This window comes from Colletes gigas, unplaced genomic scaffold (assembly GCF_013123115.1).
Source record: "Colletes gigas isolate AHSC1104 unplaced genomic scaffold, ASM1312311v1 Colletes_gigas_Sc00043, whole genome shotgun sequence".
NCBI lineage: Eukaryota > Metazoa > Arthropoda > Insecta > Hymenoptera > Colletidae > Colletes > Colletes gigas.
In genome coordinates, this window is record NW_025106672.1 from 1,504,842 (window position 1) to 1,523,496 (window position 18,655).

The 18,655-nt window shown below is 34.9% G+C and overlaps 1 protein-coding gene across 2 annotated transcripts; it reads right to left on the reverse strand.

Moving 5' to 3' along the window:
- Positions 1 to 1,762: 1,762 nt before the first annotated feature.
- LOC122403046 lies at positions 1,763 to 17,441 on the reverse strand. 2 transcript variants are annotated; one of them, XM_043406327.1, is made up of 8 exons: positions 16,858 to 17,441; positions 12,861 to 13,005; positions 12,413 to 12,753; positions 7,527 to 7,977; positions 3,015 to 3,710; positions 2,584 to 2,957; positions 2,262 to 2,454; positions 1,763 to 2,138 (listed from the first exon to the last, which is right to left on the reverse strand). In XM_043406327.1, the coding sequence occupies exons 1-8, from the start codon at positions 17,024 to 17,026 to the stop codon at positions 1,934 to 1,936; spliced, it is 2,574 nt and encodes an 857-aa protein (XP_043262262.1). In that variant the 5' UTR covers positions 17,027 to 17,441; the 3' UTR covers positions 1,763 to 1,933. The 2 variants fall into 2 exon arrangements, with proteins under 2 accessions (XP_043262262.1, XP_043262263.1); XM_043406328.1 differs by lacking the exon at positions 16,858 to 17,441 and adding an exon at positions 13,366 to 13,752.
- Between the last annotated feature and the right edge of the window lie 1,214 nt (positions 17,442 to 18,655).

Genomic DNA, 18,655 nt, shown 5'->3' on the forward strand with positions numbered 1-18,655 from the left:
AATTACATTGTAACTACCTTGATTGTTACAATAAGAAAATAGTAGAAAAAAACGTACGGGTCATTCTTTCAGTTCTTGATCTCCGATAAGCAAGTACTTAAAAATTGAGTCCCGAGCAAGTGCTGCGAAAAAGCACGGCCTTATACCTCTACTTTTCACTGTAGTACACTAATTTCTAAACCAAAATAAATCTTGCGTCGTCTCAGTCGGCGAATATCGATGCTTGCGCCATCTGGGCGCAAGTTTCAGTACTTTCAGTTTCATTACTAGCTTTAAAGTGCAAGCAACGCGATTGTGTACTCCGCCAGCGATTTATTTGGAATTTTTAATAACAGAATATGCAATGCATATAACAAAATAATATACAGTGTAAACTAAATTGAGTAAATTCCTTAATTGAATATACTCTGTTTATAAAAATAAAAATACAGATAAAGATGATATACGATGAAGGTAAATTTTCCAAAATGCATTAATTTTCGTTTACTTGACAACTGTTTTTACACGGTAGATATCTTCCAAAGAGCACAAGAAAATATGTGTTGATTGTAGCATAACAGTTGTTCTATAGCTTTAAGAAAATATATAAAGTCGAATGTTCGAAATTCAACAAAAAATTTTGTATGAAAAGCCAAGTGTATTAGGTGTACAAATGAATAATCCAATTTTTCACATTCAATGTACATTTTAAAAGAAAGTAAATCGAATTGTTCGATCAAAGATTTCGCCGTTACTTTCTATAAAAATTTTATGTTCTTGGATCCGATAAAGTCATCGAGCCATTTTCGGATCTCATCCACTGATTGGAAGTGCATTTTCCTTCTTTCTGGATCATTCCCATCTCACGTAGGTGTTTGGAAATCATTTGCTGGGTTACTCCTGACTGTTCTGCCAGTTCTTTTTGCGTTTGTGCCGCATTCTCAGCGAGCAGTTGTCCCAAATCATTGTTGTCGCACTTTCTTAGGGCTCCAGGGCGTTGTTTGTCGATTAGACTCAAATCACTGCTTTTAAACCGCTCTAAACCAAAATGCGCACACATCATACAATACAACACCTATATAGAGAAAGGAACAAATTTATTCGTATGCTCTGCAGCATTTTTCCCTTGTTGGAATTCGTAAAGAATGCAGTGTCTTTTGGGGGTTATGGTGGGCCTTTCGCCAAACTATCTTTTGTTAAAAAATTTTAAAGGGAGATTCTAGAGGCCAAAATAAGATAAAAATCAAGAATAGCAATTTGTTGATCGAGGCTTCGTTAAAAAGTTATTAACGTTTAAAGTTGAAGTGTGCAGCGTGCGCGGTTCCCGTCTCACAGGCGCAACTATAAATGTTAATAACTTTTTAACGAAGCCTTAATCAACAAATTGGTATTCTTGATTTTCGTCTTATTTTGGCCTGCAGAATCCCTCATTAAAATTTTTCCCAGGGTTGGCCGAACACCCTGTATGTCAACACTATATGACCGCAAAAGAGCGGGAAAATCTATTGACTTTAAACTTGATTTTATAACTGCTTAAGATAATTTGGATTATTCATTTGTACACCTAATATAAATTAATGCATTCTTATTTTAATACAATCCTGAGCTCTATATTAAATTTATCATTTTCCATCCTTCCATGATAATATTCTATGATTCTCATTGAACAATCAAAACAAATAAAAGTATAATAAAAGCTTGAGATCAAAGATCCGTTCGTGTATCAGGAGTGAAGGAAAATAGGAATTATGCTATGCGACAGGAAGAATTCATCGGTCCTGTGTCTAAACATTAGTTTGTACAGTTTTATTTATAATCTGTTACTATAATTATAAAAAAATATCTGTTCGTTACTGTCCCGAAGGATGTTTGTTAGTGATATTTGTTAGTACTCGATTTAAAATTCTTTCTGCGATACAAAATTGAAGTGTTCATCGTTTTGGTTCATCTTTCGTTATGAAAACTGTCGACTTAAATGATTTGAATTGTGACTGTTGTCAGTGCAGTTTGGTGGTAACGTTTCGTGAAGGTACATGACTGGCCAATGGCGCCCTGAATATGTTGGCGATTGTCGATACACTGCACGATCCTTGGGCAAATAGGGATAATAAGTTTCGCTGCAGGGTCTCCACTGGTCATCGTTGGAACCTACGTAACACCTGAAAAATACAAATTTCACTGATATTGGCGAAACAATGCAAGATTCGACCCTGTTGGATCCGAAACTCATGAAAAAGTGTTTTCTAAATGAAAAACAGCGTAACAGTCAGTTGTTACTGTACCAAGGATAATGATATCCAGCTGAAAAGCCACATCGATGGTTAGAGTCGCAACAATAATCCCAGCTACCGTATTCGCTTTCTTCTGTTTCGCAGGACCAGAAGCCAGCTACCTCGTTCCGCTGACAAACAGTGCCATTTTTACAGGGGTGACCATTCACCGTATAACGTTGGAAAGTGGACAATTCTTTTCTTGCTAGTTGGCATAAAATAAAAGAGCGAAAGCTTAATTTAGATGCATCTACTCCATCGGTACAGCTAAAATCCATCGACAATTGAAGAAATAATTTCTTCGAGCCCATGAAATTACTTATTGTCTACTTACGGTAGGAAAAATCGAATCCAGGCTCGAAATGAGGATCACCGTCGACAATGCCAGTTTGTGGATCGCGTTCGTGATCCTGGGGCCTGAATTTGCTTCCCGTAGGATCGAAAGGTAAATCGAGCGTAGGAGTCCCATCGTTGAACACAGTTTGACCGTTGAAGTGGTCGTCCTGCGTGGGAGGAAATGGTTGGCCGTGGTCCTCGGGCGATGGTGTGGCGTACGGAACATTTGCCATCAGTCTACAGTAAGGATCGTGATCTCTCCACGTGTATAGCAAATGATCCTCATCGTGCGTGTAGTCCACGTTTGGTCTTAGGTCTCCTATCGAGATGTCGCTCAACATACAGTTGTTTCGAGTATTATCGGTGGTGATCCTGCGGGTAATATTCTATTATTTTAAGCTAGGGATAAAATAAGGTCAAAATGCTTACATATAATTGAAAGACATGCACGGCGGTGAGGCGGCCGAGTTCCTCATCGTGGAACACTTTTGCTGACACTCCGACTTCGTGTCAGCTCTGGTGAAGGACACTACCGCGTGTGACATCAGTCTGCAAGGTCTGTGATGTTCAGAGTAACAATGTTCGTCCATTCGTGTGTTAGTGGCTCTGTTATTCGTCATAGCCGCGTCGGGTATTGGCAATGGTGGGTATGCCTCGCAACCATAAGAAAAGCTGCTTCTTTCGTACAACTCTGCGCCGTCCATGTCGGGCATGTTGGCAGGATTTATTTCCCCAGGTGGCCAGTCGGTTAAGAAACAATTCGTCGAGACTCGATCGTTCGCGTGCGCTCGATAATCCGTCGTTGCGTACTTGAAGACGAAACTTCTGCAAACAAATTCCTGGGAGGAAGTGCACTCGAACTGACACTCCCCCAAATCATCGACGGGCATCGACTTCTTCGTGATGTCCGTAGGAATGCCAAATCCGCTTCTGACTCTTGAGAAACATTCCTCGGACGGGTGTCTGTTCGTCGTTTTCCTCAAGCGACATACTTTCGAGTCTTGGACGATCACGTAGGTGTCGTAATCTCGATCTGGCTCGAGATCCGTATAAAAGTTTAGATCCTGGTGTGGAAGGTCGCTCAATAAACAATTATCTGTGGGGTTCGTAGTCAACACGTTGTATCTATGTAGGTACACATATACAATAAGAATAAGTTAAAAGGGAAAAGGTGAAAATTAGAGTAAACGGTAAAAAACGTAGATCGATACCATTACTATCTTTAATTTCTCGTGTTAGGATTACACTAGCGTGGAAACTCTGAGTTGTGTGTATAACGTACCTTCTGCGAACATAGACTGACTTTATTTGAATAGGTTCTCTCAGTTGAAAGAGAAACACATTATCTGACGCAGACAAAATGATAGCACACTGGAACGGTATTTACATTTTCTTCAGTGTTTCGTGAACTTGCGTTGAGTTGTTACGTTCAGTCATTATTACATTGCTATTTTCATAATGGGTCGTGGCAAAAAGCTTAGTGAAAATAAAATTAGCACAATTTTAGCTCTAAGGAAACAGAGTTTGTCAATTACTCAAATTGCAAAATAGATTAGTCGCAGTAGAAAAGTTATATATTATTGTGGTAAAAGATACAAGTGTGTACGGAAAGAATATAAGTACAGGAAGACCAGCAGCGTTATCTGAACACGATGCACGAGCAATAATAGGTGCTTACAATTCTTACGCTACGAAAGAAAGAAATATACAGAATGTTCATCGTTCACTTCAGACTAGCAACATTAGAAACTGAAGTAGAATAATTACAAAACCAGCATTAAATATAAGACATAAGGCATGTACTTTGGAAAGAGACTTTGAGACGAATAATCTTTACGGATGAGAAGAGGTGGAGCAATGGTTTGGGCCGGTGTCGGATATAAAGGAAAAACAGATATTAAGTTTGTTCAGCGCACAATGAATAGCATCAGTTACCTTCAAGTAATAAAAAACTAAATTTATACATATGCAGAACACATTACTGTTACACCGTACATATTTCAACAAGATAACGCTGTGGTACATACTGCCAAAATGGTTAAAGAATAGTTTTTAAGGGAGAATGTTTCCATTCTTCGATGATTGGAGTGTTCACCTGACTTTAATATCATCGAGAATTGTTGGCCAATGCTCTCACGAGCAGTGTATACCAAAGGCAGACAATTTTCAAATATAAATGAATTAAAAAGTTGCATTACAACTGAATGGGAAAGTTTAGTCCAAATGAAAATTAAAAAGTTCTATAATTCTTCACTTAAAAGGATGGTGGAAGTCGTAGAAAACAGAGGAAGTTGTACACATTATTAGAAAAGTATAGTTTAATATACAGGGCGTTCTGTCAACCCTGGGAAAAATTTTAATGAAATTTTAATGGAATACTTCAAGCCTGTTCAGAAGTTATGATTTTTTAAATTTCGGGGAAACATTTCTAGCCATACAGTATATTTTCGGTGGAGAATTTTTTTCTGGAAAGTGGGTAGGATTTTGGGGGTGTGTCTATTCACCAAAAATAATTGCAATTGACCCCCGTCACCAAAAATAATTTTTCCAGAATGATATGAAATTTTTTAATTTTGTCGAAAAATTTGTCCAAATTTTTGAATTTTTTCTGGAAAGTGGGTAGGATTTTAAGGGTATGTCTATTCGCAAAAAATGATTGTAATTGACCCCTGCAATCCAAAATAATTTTTTTAGAACGATCAGAAATTTTTTTTTCCATCATGACGATTTATTTAAAAAATTTGTTTTTCATTTTTAGTCATTCTGTTTGACGCCGTATAGAAAAGTTGTTTAATACTTTGTTGTAGGTACCCATGAGCTCTATTTCAGAAAAAAGTTTCATTGAAATATATTCACTATTGTAGGAGTTATGGCCGTTTGAAAACTGGACCATTTTTATAGGGTTTTCCTAACTTTACGGGGTCAAGGAACAACTTTTTCAATATTGTTAGAATTCCTACAGATTCTTCGCTAAAATACACGTTGTTTGCCGTTTGAAACATTAAAATCCTCCAATCCGTTCAGAAGTTATGATTTTCTAAAGATCCGTAAGAAATTTTCGGGTGCCATTTCTGGCCTGATATTATATTTTCGGTAAAGAATTTTTTTCTCGAAAATGGTTAGGATTTCGAAGGTATGTCTATTGACTAAAAATGATTGCAATTGACCCCTGCAACCAAAAATAATTTTTTTAGAACGAGTTGGAATTTTTTAATCCCGCCGAAAAATTTAGGCACCTCGTCGATTTTCCTTAAAAATTCGTTTTTGATTTTTAGTAATTTTGTTTCACGCCCTATAGAAAAGTTGTTGAATACTTTTTTGTAGATACCCATGAGCTCTAGTTCAGAAAAAAGTTTCACTGAAATATATTCACTATTGTAGGAGTTATGGCCGTTTGAAAATTGGACCATTTTTATAGGGTTTTCCTAACTTTACGGGGTCAAGGAACAACTTTTTCAATATTGTTAGAAATCCTACAGATTCTTCGCTAAAATACACGTTGTTTGCCGTTTGAAACATTAAAATCCTCCAATCCGTTCAGAAGTTATGACTTTTTAAAGATATGCAAGAAATTTTCGAGTGCCATTTCTGGCCTGAAATTATATTTTCGTTAAGAAATTCTTTTCTCGAAAATGGTTAGGATTTCGAGGGTACGTCTATTGATAAAAAATGATTGTAATTAACCCCTGCAACCGATAATAATTTTTTCACAATTATTTGGAAGTTATCAATTTTTAAGGTAACAGACAGTTATGATCAGATATTATGTTTTCAGTAAGGAATTTTTTTCTGGAAACGGCGTAGGATTTCGGGATTATGTCTATTCACCAAAAATGATTGTAATTGACTCCCGCAACCGAATATAATTTTTCCAGAATGATTTGAATTTTTTTAACTTAATTTTTTACTAACTTTTTAACGAAGCCTCAATCAACAAATTGCTATTCTTGATTTTCATCTTATTTTGGCCAGAAAATATTTAGAATCTCCCATTCTAATTTTTTCTACGAGTGGCAGAACACCCTGTATATCTTTATCTTCAAAATGTGCTATCATTTAGTCTGCATCGGATTATGACTTTTGTCGCGCAGCGAAATCATTTTTAAGAATGGGATATTTTATAACAACGAATATTTGCGTCCAACGCAGGTAGCTTGGAAAAGGGTCGCCGTAAGCAGACCATAGAAGCAAGGCAATTAAGCATTTTAGCGACTAAAACCGTCCCCATAAACATAGACTCCTCGACAGCTGCACCTCACGTGCAAACACCCCCAATAAACCATACCTGCCCCAACGACAAACATTTTCCCAAAATATTTAAACATTTAAGACACACCTCAAGAACATTCCTGATACACCCTCCTCCCAAGCACCACCAATAAGAAGCCATCCATCTCGCCCTTTCCACTAATGAAACCAACCAACCACAACTTCACAGAGTCGAAAAGCGCTAAAAGATACCACTGTTAGACAGAAATCAAGCAACGCTCAGTCAGAATACAACTCAAGAGTCTCGTCATCTACTTGTTTTAAAATAAAGACTTAACGAACAACCATCGTCTTTGCTTCTGTAAAGCACCCTAAATACTCGCACAATTTTAAGTAGGCGTGTGAGGTACGCGTACAAAAAGGCAAACGCGCAAATAGTTACGCGTACAAACAACTTTCTCTCCTAATAAACCTCATTGAAGTAACATCAATTTATGTTACGTCTATTTGTGGAAGATACGTTTTACATATCACTAAAAATTTTCACGCCAACATAATCCTATCACAAGAAAACAAAGATCATTTTCTCTGAGAGTGTAATTAAGGTCTCTGATTTTGTAAAATATGTTTAAGAGGAATCGACTGTTGTTTGACTGGCAGAGTAGAACCCATTTAAAAGAGAAGATGCAGTTTACGTTCAGTTTTTAAAGAGCTGTTTTTCTCTGCACTTACCTAAAAGCAAAACTCCCGCAAGAGAAGGACAATTCCTTGATACAGAGATCCTCACATTGCATCAAATCACGCGCCAAACAAGTTTTCCTTAACACGCTTCTACTCAATTTTGAGCCGGTTGCTGATCTAATGGAACATTTCTGTGCCCCTGGGAATTTACCATGTTCCCCGTAAGGAAAGTCTTTCGCCGGAGGCACGGTATTATCGTTGTATCCAAACGCGCTGCCATAATTATAATATTTTCCATAAAACTGATCGTAATCCTGCGGCGACGATCGATCCTCCGGCCGATATTTGGGGAAAATCGGCGGCCTCTCGTTCGGAAATCCTTTATGGTCGATGCGAGGATCGTGGAGAGAATTATTGTAAACTGGTCCAGAATAATGTATCTCTGAACCCGTCCAGTTCGGTCCGTTCCAGTGTCGGCCATTTTCACGAGAATTAAAAGGTTCTAGATTAACAAATTAATAAGGTTATGCGTGTTTAATTTTGCTCTTCGCTATAATATACCACAGACGAGGCATACGAGTAGACTTTTCACCTTATGGCCTTTCGTGGCCCAATCTGACTGCCATACCGACACTGAAAATTCGGAGGTGATTGTAGCGACCTCTTCTCATGGATGGCGGTCAATTGAGAAACTATTCTCTGAATCAGTCTATGGGCAGAAGCTGTAGCGTGTGTGTAAGTACATGTGAGTTGACTATGAAATGGATTAAAAAACGCAATTTTCAAACGACTATAACAGCTACAATAGTGAATATATTTCAATGAAACTTTTTTCTGAACTAGAGCTCAAGGGTATCTACAAAAAAGTATTAAACAACTTTTCTATAGGGCGTGAAACAAAATTACTAAAAATCAAAAACGAATTTTTAAGGAAAATCGACAAGAGTTGCCTAAATTTTTCGGCGAGATTAAAAAATTCCAAATCGTTCTAAAAAAATTATTTTTGGTTGCAGGGGTCAATTGCAATCATTTTTGGTCAATAGACATACCTTCGAAATCCTAACCATTTTGGAGAAAAAAATTCTTTACCGAAAATATAATTTCAGGCCAGAAATGGCACCCGAAAATTTCTTACGGATCTTTAGAAAATCATAACTTCTGAACGGATTGGAGGATTTTAATGTTTCAAACGGCAAACAACGTGTATTTTAGCGAAGAATGTGTAGGAATTCTAACAATATTGAAAAAGTTGTTCCTTTACACCGTAAAGTTAGAAAACCCCCCATAAAAATGGTCCAATTTTCAAACGGCCATAACTCCTACAATAGTGAATATATTTTAATGAAACTTTTTTCTGGAATAAAGCTCATGGGTACCTACAGCAAAGTATTAGACAACTTTTCTATGGGGCGTGAAACAAAATTACTAAAAATCAAAAACGAATTTTTAAGGAAAATCGACAAGAGGTGCCTAAATTTTTCGGCGAGATTAAAAAATTCCAAATCATTCTAAAAAAATTATTTTTGGTTGCAGGGGTCAATTGCAATCATTTTTGGTCAATAGACATACCTTCGAAATCCTAACCATTTTCTAGAAAAATATTCTTTACCGAAAATATAATATCAGGCCAGAAATGGCACCCGAAAATTTCTTACGTATCTTTAGAAAATTATAACTTCTGAACGGATTGGAGGATTTTAATGTTTCAAACGGCAAACAACGTGTATTTAGGCGAAGAATGTGTAGGAATTCTAACAATATTGAAAAAGTTGTTCCTTTACACCGTAAAGTTAGAAAACCCCCCATAAAAATGGTCCAATTTTCAAACGGCCATAACTCCTACAATAGTGAATATATTTTAATGAAACTTTTTTCTGGAATAAAGCTCATGGGTACCTACAGCAAAGTATTAGACAACTTTTCTATGGGGCGTGAAACAAAATTACTAAAAATCAAAAACGAATTTTTAAGGAAAATCGACAAGAGTTGCCTAAATTTTTCGGCGAGATTAAAAAATTCCAAATCGTTCTAAAAAAATTATTTTTGGTTGCAGGGGTCAATTGCAATCATTTTTGGTCAATAGACATACCTTCGAAATCCTAACCATTTTTGAGAAAAAAATTCTTTACCGAAAATATAATTTCAGGCCAGAAATGGCACCCGAAAATTTCTTACGGATCTTTAGAAAATCATAACTTCTGAACGGATTGGAGGATTTTAATGTTTCAAACGGCAAACAACGTGTATTTTAGCGAAGAATGTGTAGGAATTCTAACAATATTGAAAAAGTTGTTCCTTTACACCGTAAAGTTAGAAAACCCCCCATAAAAATGGTCCAATTTTCAAACGGCCATAACTCCTACAATAGTGAATATATTTTAATGAAACTTTTTTCTGGAATAAAGCTCATGGGTACCTACAGCAAAGTATTAGACAACTTTTCTATGGGGCGTGAAACAAAATTACTAAAAATCAAAAACGAATTTTTAAGGAAAATCGACAAGAGGTGCCTAAATTTTTCGGCGAGATTAAAAAATTCCAAATCATTCTAAAAAAATTATTTTTGGTTGCAGGGGTCAATTGCAATCATTTTTGGTCAATAGACATACCTTCGAAATCCTAACCATTTTCTAGAAAAATATTCTTTACCGAAAATATAATATCAGGCCAGAAATGGCACCCGAAAATTTCTTACGTATCTTTAGAAAATTATAACTTCTGAACGGATTGGAGGATTTTAATGTTTCAAACGGCAAACAACGTGTATTTAGGCGAAGAATGTGTAGGAATTCTAACAATATTGAAAAAGTTGTTCCTTTACACCGTAAAGTTAGAAAACCCCCCATAAAAATGGTCCAATTTTCAAACGGCCATAACTCCTACAATAGTGAATATATTTTAATGAAACTTTTTTCTGGAATAAAGCTCATGGGTACCTACAGCAAAGTATTAGACAACTTTTCTATGGGGCGTGAAACAAAATTACTAAAAATCAAAAACGAATTTTTAAGGAAAATCGACAAGAGTTGCCTAAATTTTTCGGCGAGATTAAAAAATTCCAAATCGTTCTAAAAAAATTATTTTTGGTTGCAGGGGTCAATTGCAATCATTTTTGGTCAATAGACATACCTTCGAAATCCTAACCATTTTTGAGAAAAAAATTCTTTACCGAAAATATAATTTCAGGCCAGAAATGGCACCCGAAAATTTCTTACGGATCTTTAGAAAATCATAACTTCTGAACGGATTGGAGGATTTTAATGTTTCAAACGGCAAACAACGTGTATTTTAGCGAAGAATGTGTAGGAATTCTAACAATATTGAAAAAGTTGTTCCTTTACACCGTAAAGTTAGAAAACCCCCCATAAAAATGGTCCAATTTTCAAACGGCCATAACTCCTACAATAGTGAATATATTTTAATGAAACTTTTTTCTGGAATAAAGCTCATGGGTACCTACAGCAAAGTATTAGACAACTTTTCTATGGGGCGTGAAACAAAATTACTAAAAATCAAAAACGAATTTTTAAGGAAAATCGACAAGAGGTGCCTAAATTTTTCGGCGAGATTAAAAAATTCCAAATCATTCTAAAAAAATTATTTTTGGTTGCAGGGGTCAATTGCAATCATTTTTGGTCAATAGACATACCTTCGAAATCCTAACCATTTTCTAGAAAAATATTCTTTACCGAAAATATAATATCAGGCCAGAAATGGCACCCGAAAATTTCTTACGTATCTTTAGAAAATTATAACTTCTGAACGGATTGGAGGATTTTAATGTTTCAAACGGCAAACAACGTGTATTTAGGCGAAGAATGTGTAGGAATTCTAACAATATTGAAAAAGTTGTTCCTTTACACCGTAAAGTTAGAAAACCCCCCATAAAAATGGTCCAATTTTCAAACGGCCATAACTCCTACAATAGTGAATATATTTTAATGAAACTTTTTTCTGGAATAAAGCTCATGGGTACCTACAGCAAAGTATTAGACAACTTTTCTATGGGGCGTGAAACAAAATTACTAAAAATCAAAAACGAATTTTTAAGGAAAATCGACAAGAGTTGCCTAAATTTTTCGGCGAGATTAAAAAATTCCAAATCGTTCTAAAAAAATTATTTTTGGTTGCAGGGGTCAATTGCAATCATTTTTGGTCAATAGACATACCTTCGAAATCCTAACCATTTTTGAGAAAAAAATTCTTTACCGAAAATATAATTTCAGGCCAGAAATGGCACCCGAAAATTTCTTACGGATCTTTAGAAAATCATAACTTCTGAACGGATTGGAGGATTTTAATGTTTCAAACGGCAAACAACGTGTATTTTGGCGAAGAATGTGTAGGAATTCTAACAATATTGAAAAAGTTGTTCCTTCACCCCGTAAAGTTAGGAAAACCCTATAAAAATGGTCCAATTTTCAAAGGGCCATAACTCCTACAATAGTGAATATATTTTAATGAAACTTTTTTCTGAACTAGAGCTCATGGGTATCTACAAAAAAGTATTAAACAACTTTTCTATAGGGCGTGAAACAAAATTACTAAAAATCAAAAACGAATTTTTAAGGAAAATCGACAAGAGGTGCCTAAATTTTTCGGCGAAATTGAATAGTTTCAAATCAGCCTGGAAAAATTATTTCCGGTTGCAGGGGTCAATTGCAATCATTTTTGGTCAATACCCATACCTCCGGAAAACCTACGCATTTCCGAGAAAAAAATTCTTTACCAAGAATATGTATAATGTGTGGCCAGTAATGTTTGTGTAATTTCATTTTCTGTCTCACTTCCTCTTGTGTTCATTTGTGTAACCTGTCGGTAACGTTGCGAGTGTCACGAAAATGGTAATGGGGCTCCAGAGCCCCATAAAAATGGCCCAAAAAAATACCTTGGGGTGAATGGTCTACTCGAATACTTTGTCTGTGATGCTACATTACCATGCGAATTATCTCGGGAAAATTGCTCGTTGGGTCGTATGTACTGATCGGGGAATCGACTGAACTCGTGTTTGCTCGGATAGATGTCAGGGTAAGCCGGTAATCCTGGCGGGAGATCTTCGTTACCATTGCGATCCAATCGTGACCATGCTCCTTCTTGACGGTTTTTCCCATAACCTCTGTTAGTCCATTGTGTGGTGTCCCACAGAGAGGGCACACAATTTCGTTCCCTTTCATAGTAATCGTACCGTGGATCGGTTAGGAAATCTCTGTCGACGTTCATGCGAAAATATGGCGTCGCCGTTAATTCGCACACACCCTTCGAACCGCTTGATCCAACCCTAATTAATCAGAAAAAAACGAATGATATTAAAATCCAATAATCACGTATGTAGATACGTATTTTACAAGCAAAGCAAGATCGATGTTAATTGTTGGTTGACTGTACCTGTAATTAAAGCCTTTACAGTCGAAAGCCTTTTCATAATCGCACGTCCGACGGCAGTCGTGCAAGTTCTCACAATTTACCACACGTTCGACAAGCATTTCCATCGTCTTCCTGCCAGGCTGCATCTTCCGATGACAGATCGTGACTAATTGTAATTAATATTGTACTTAATTATAAAATCAGTTTAACTAATAAACAACTATTCAATGATTTCTTTTATACAAATATTTCGGATAACAGTTATTTATGGTCTTTGTTCCTTTAATTTTATTCCTTGACCCGATCTAATATATGGATAGATCTTTTCATCTTTCACAGGTTGTGATTAATTGTAATTAATATTGTACTTAATTATAAAATCAGTTTAACTAATAAACAACTATTCAATGATTTCTTTTATACAAATATTTCGGATAACAGTTATTTATGGTCTTTGTTCCTTTAAATTTATTCCTTGATCCGATCTAATACATGATCTAGATAGATCTTTCATAACTGAACTTACGCGTGACACCATTGTCGTTAGGTTTCCTTGACAGGATCGTGGAACTTGGAACAGTTCGAAGAAAAATTAGCGATAGCACCAGGGTCGGTAACAACGATTTCGTCCACATTTTTACCGACTGTTCCTAACGAGAAACAAAGCACTTTTTCCGTTGTTCGAACTGGCCGAATTTCTCATTATTCCCGTCACGACAAATCCCTAATCGCGATCATAATTTCGATTTTAAGGATCTTCCACGTTAACTTTTGTAAATTAACGGATCTTCCCGTTTAGGAATAAATTAAATAATTTCTTCTGATCGTGTTCCATTGTCTCGATCTCCCGTGAATTTCTCGGGCCACACGTTTCACTTATCGGGGTATACGTGCACGGAACCGACACTTACGATGTCTTTGCAAACCTGATGAAATTACAGAGCAGCCTGGTTTTATAGAAAAGTGAACATTTCTGCGGGAGTAGTGGGGGGAAATTATTATTGGCGCATGGGAGGGGACACCGCGCCCCTACATATACAATTAATACTTCATTACGAACATTGTTTATATCGAAACTCATCTTATTCACGCGTACATGAGTACATATAGTTTATGTTAACAAATAATACAATAATAATACCGAATTATATTGTTAACAAATAATATGACTGTTGGAATTAATATTTAGATCTAGTAAAGCTATGATGAAATTATGTTTAGGAACCATCGCTAATTTTCTATCTAATGTTCTAATTTTTATTATTTTTATATTGTAAAATAAAAATCGAAACATTTTTCAATACTTACTTGTGCAATTGAAACGAATAGAATTTTTAAAAGCGAGTTTTAAGTTTAGAAACTCACTAATTTTCTAAATATTGTTCTAAATTCTATTATTTTCATATCGTAAAACAAAAATCGAACCTTTTGTTAATAGTTATTTGTGCAATTGAAACGAATGGAATTTTTAAAAGCGAGTTTTAAGTTTAGAAACTCGCTAATTTTCTAAATATTGTTCTAATTTCTATTATTTTCTTATTGAAAAACAAAAATCGAACCTTTCTTCATTAATTATTTGAAAAACGAATGAAACGAATGGAATTTTTATAAACAAGTTTTACGTTTAGAAACCATCGCTAATTTTCCAACTAATGTTCTAATTTCTACTATTTTCAAATTGCAAAATAAAAATCGAAACATTTTTCATTATTTATTCGTGCAATTAAAACGATGGAATTTTTGACAATAAGTATTACGTTTAGAAACCATTGCTAATTTTCTAAATATTGTTCTAATTTCTATTATTTTTATATTGTAAAACAAAAATCGAAATATTTTTCATTTATTATTTGTACAATTAAGACGAATGCAATTTTTAAAAGCAAGTTTTACGTTGGGAACCATCGCTAATTTTCTAAATATTGTTCTAATTTCTATTATTTTCATATCGTAAAACAAAAATCGACAAATTTTTCATTAATTATTTGTAAAACGGATGAAACGAATAGAAATTTTAAAAACAAGGTTTACGTTTGGGAACGATAGCTAATTATCCATCTAATGTTCTAATCTCTATTATTTTCATATTGTAAAACAAAAATCGAACATTTCTTCGTTAATTGTTCATGCGATCGAAACGAATGGAATTTTTTAGTTCTAGTTTTACGTTTAGGAACCATCGCTAATTTTCTAAATATTGTTCTAATTTCTATTATTTTTATATCGTAAAAACAAAAACCGAACTTTTCTTCAATACTTATTTGTGCAATTGAAACGAATAGAATTTTTAAAAGCGAGTTTCAAGTTTGGAAACCATCGCTAATTTTCTAAATATTGTTCTAATTTCTATTATTTTCATATTGTAAAACCATAATCGAATCTTTTTTCATTAATTATTTGTAAAACGGATGATACGAATGGAATTTTCAAAAACAAGGTTTACGTTTGGGAACGATAGCTAATTATCCATCTAATGTTCTAATCTCTATTATTTTCATATTGTAAAACAAAAATCGAACATTTCTTCGTTAATTGTTCATGCGATCGAAACGAATGGAATTTTTTAGTTCTAGTTTTACGTTTAGGAACCATCGCTAATTTTCTAAATATTGTTCTAATTTCTATTATTTTCATATCGTAAAAACAAAAACCGAACTTTTCTTCAATACTTATTTGTGCAATTGAAACGAATAGAATTTTTAAAAGCGAGTTTCAAGTTTGGAAACCATCGCTAATTTTCTAAATATTGTTCTAATTTCTATTATTTTCATATTGTAAAACCATAATCGAATCTTTTTTCATTAATTATTTGTAAAACGGATGATACGAATGGAATTTTCAAAAACAAGGTTTACGTTTGGGAACGATAGCTAATTATCCATCTAATGTTCTAATCTCTATTATTTTCATATTGTAAAACAAAATTCGAACATTTCTTCGTTAATTGTTCATGCGATCGAAACGAATGGAATTTTTTAGTTCTAGTTTTACGTTTAGGAACCATTGCTAATTTTCCATCAAATGTTCTAATTTCTATTATTTCCATATCGTAAAACAAAAATTGAAAAATTCTACGTTATTTATTAGTGAAACAAAACGAGACGGATGGAATTTTTAAAAGCAAGTTCCATCGTTCGTGTCCTTCGAGATTCAGCGCGCAATTATTTCAGCTAGCCCGTCCTTCAGCGATCGCGGTACGATTCGTAAAAGATCGATCGCCCGATCGTAGTTACGATTTCGTCCTCGACGAATTGATCAATATCGAATTAGCATCAGAACAATTATCGGAAGAATAAAACTCGCGATTAACGTGGAATAATCAGTATTTTATATAATAAACCGAGGGCTTGCGATTCGTGTCAATGCCGTTCGTTCCCCCTTGCTAGTTTCACTTTGCAAATGTTCAACGATCGAAATAATTCAATAATTCAAACGCGTGCTCGCATCCAATTGAATTTTCCTCTTCGCTGCACAGGATTTCAGATGATAAAATAAACCCATGTTGCATAGAAGTTTTATTGCGTTTTAAATTAAACAAATTTGGTATATTTTTATTAATAAATCACATCATGAAAAACCTACACTAAAAAATAGTAATAGTTGTCGCAATAAACCTTCCGCTTGCAACAATTGATGAACCTGTATTGGCATGTTGAATGTTGCCAACACAAGTGAATAAATTTGTAACATTTGTTGAAGATATTACCAACTGCTTTAGGTAAATAAGCCCAGACCTAACCTAACCCAACCCTTATCTAAGTCAGACCCCTAACCACAGACCTGACCCAAACCTATGCGCGCGCATGCAGCTATTGGAACTATAAAATCTCCCACCATGCATCACGGTGCACCAAAAAGGTGGGACACTGTTAATCCCAGCATCCCCCAAAGAGTTAACTCGAGTAATGAGAGGCAAAAATAATTTTGAAATGTAAATATTTCCTAAAATAATGGTCGAATTTTTTAATAAATACTATTTCGTTGTACATTTCGGTGCAGACGTAACCTAGTAACTCACCGAAAGGACTACTCGATGCTGTCTTTTGATTTCTATTCGCAAGAATGTCCATGACTCTGTGGTTGTCGTCACCGGAAAGAAAACGTCCGTCATGATCGATAAACAGATCGTAGATACCGACGAGCCCGTAGCTTCCACTGTCATATCTGCCTCTTAACATTTCAAACATACGTCCTTTTACGTCACTCTTACAAATCCTTCAAAGTCAAACACACCGATCCAATGTGTTTGCTGAACTATTTTCATGCACCTTTACAATGTTATGGGATACTTATGCTACTTATGATACTTCTAAAAAATCCCCTGCTTAACACTTTCACTGCCACGTCACTCACTGTTTTTCACTAAGGAGCTAAAAGAATTAATTCTCAAGATTAAATGTTAAAGAAAACAAATCTAAACATGACTCTTGAATTTAAACAAATCTGTGAAAATAAGTTCAATGATGAATTATGGCCCCGCTGGTTACCAAATGTTTAAAAACAAAGTTTCGCTTTCGTGGGCAATTTGAGGGGGTTTTCACTTTCACTGCCATGTCGCTCACACATGGGTGACACTGTTTTTCACTAAGGAGCTAAAAGAATTAATTCTCAAGATTAAATGTTAAAGAAAACAAATCTAAACATGACTCTTGAATTTAAACAAATCTGTGAAAATAAGTTCAATGATGAATTATGGCCCCGCTGGTTACCAAATGTTTAAAAACAAAGGTTCGCTTTCGTGGGCAATTTGAGGGAGTTTTTACTTTTACTGCCATGTCACTCGCACATGGGTGACAGGATTTACCATTGTGATCCTAGAAAAATTGATTCTCGAGTTAAGATGTTGAGGGAAGTAAATTGTAAGTTACGTAGCTTACGATGGTCTAAAATCAAAATTTTACTTTTGTAGAATATTATATGGTTTCGATCTGGCAGCGAACGTGTTAAATACTACAGTAAACGAAATTTCTATAAGAACATTATGATTTTCTACAAAATATTCCTTTATTTTTTAAATATCTGGTACTGGTATGAGGGAATCTTTCCCCAACCAAGTTATCGTTACTAGAAATAATGTGCTATAAGATATAATTCATAATTCTTAGAAGATATAATTTCTATAAGAACATTATGATTTTCTACAAGATATTCCTTTATTTTTTAAATATCTGGTACTGGTATGAGGGAATCTTTCCCCGACCAAGTTATCGTTACTAGAAATAATGTGCTGATAAAGGCAATGATAAAATTTGTATAAGACCAGCAAGTATTCCTCAGTTTTACTTCATCATACATGGAAGTAACCATGATCTCATCGTATCAAGAGTATCGATACTGAAATACAACATTCATATGAGAACATTAAGTAATTCTATGGTGTATTAAAGTGTCGCTAGGGAAAGTTCTGTCTTCGCAGGAGAAAGCAAAAATATATCACAAAGAGAAATAGAAAAAGAAATCAATAGATCTAGTATTCGTGTACATAATTACTCCAAGTTAGGTACTGAATATGGCAAAACCCACTATAGTGAAGGCAATAGAAAATTAACCAGGCGTGACCATTCTCGAATTTATAAAGAAATAATAAATACAACTGTCACTGAAATAAAGAGAGATATACATCTACCTGTAATTACGCGACGTGTACAGCAAATATTGCATAATGATACACGGTTAAAATGGACAAAAATGGTAACTAAGCTTACTCAAGAGCACAAAGCCGGAAGATCAGAGTTTGTAAAAAAATATATGACTTGTAATATTTTGTTTACAATAAAAATAAACTATTTTCTCCGGATGTATACATTGTTTTTTCA

Coding starts and splice junctions, on each gene's coding strand:
- LOC122403046 (XM_043406327.1), bottom strand. CDS start 17,026: ATGTTTGAAATGTTAAGAGGCAGATATGACAGTGGAAGCTACGGGCTC. Junction 7,978..12,412: donor TTCCCGAGATAATTCGCATG/GTAATGTAGCAT, acceptor TTGTTAATCTAG/AACCTTTTAATTCTCGTGAA. Junction 3,711..7,526: donor TGCGGGAGTTTTGCTTTTAG/GTAAGTGCAGAG, acceptor GTACCTACATAG/ATACAACGTGTTGACTACGA.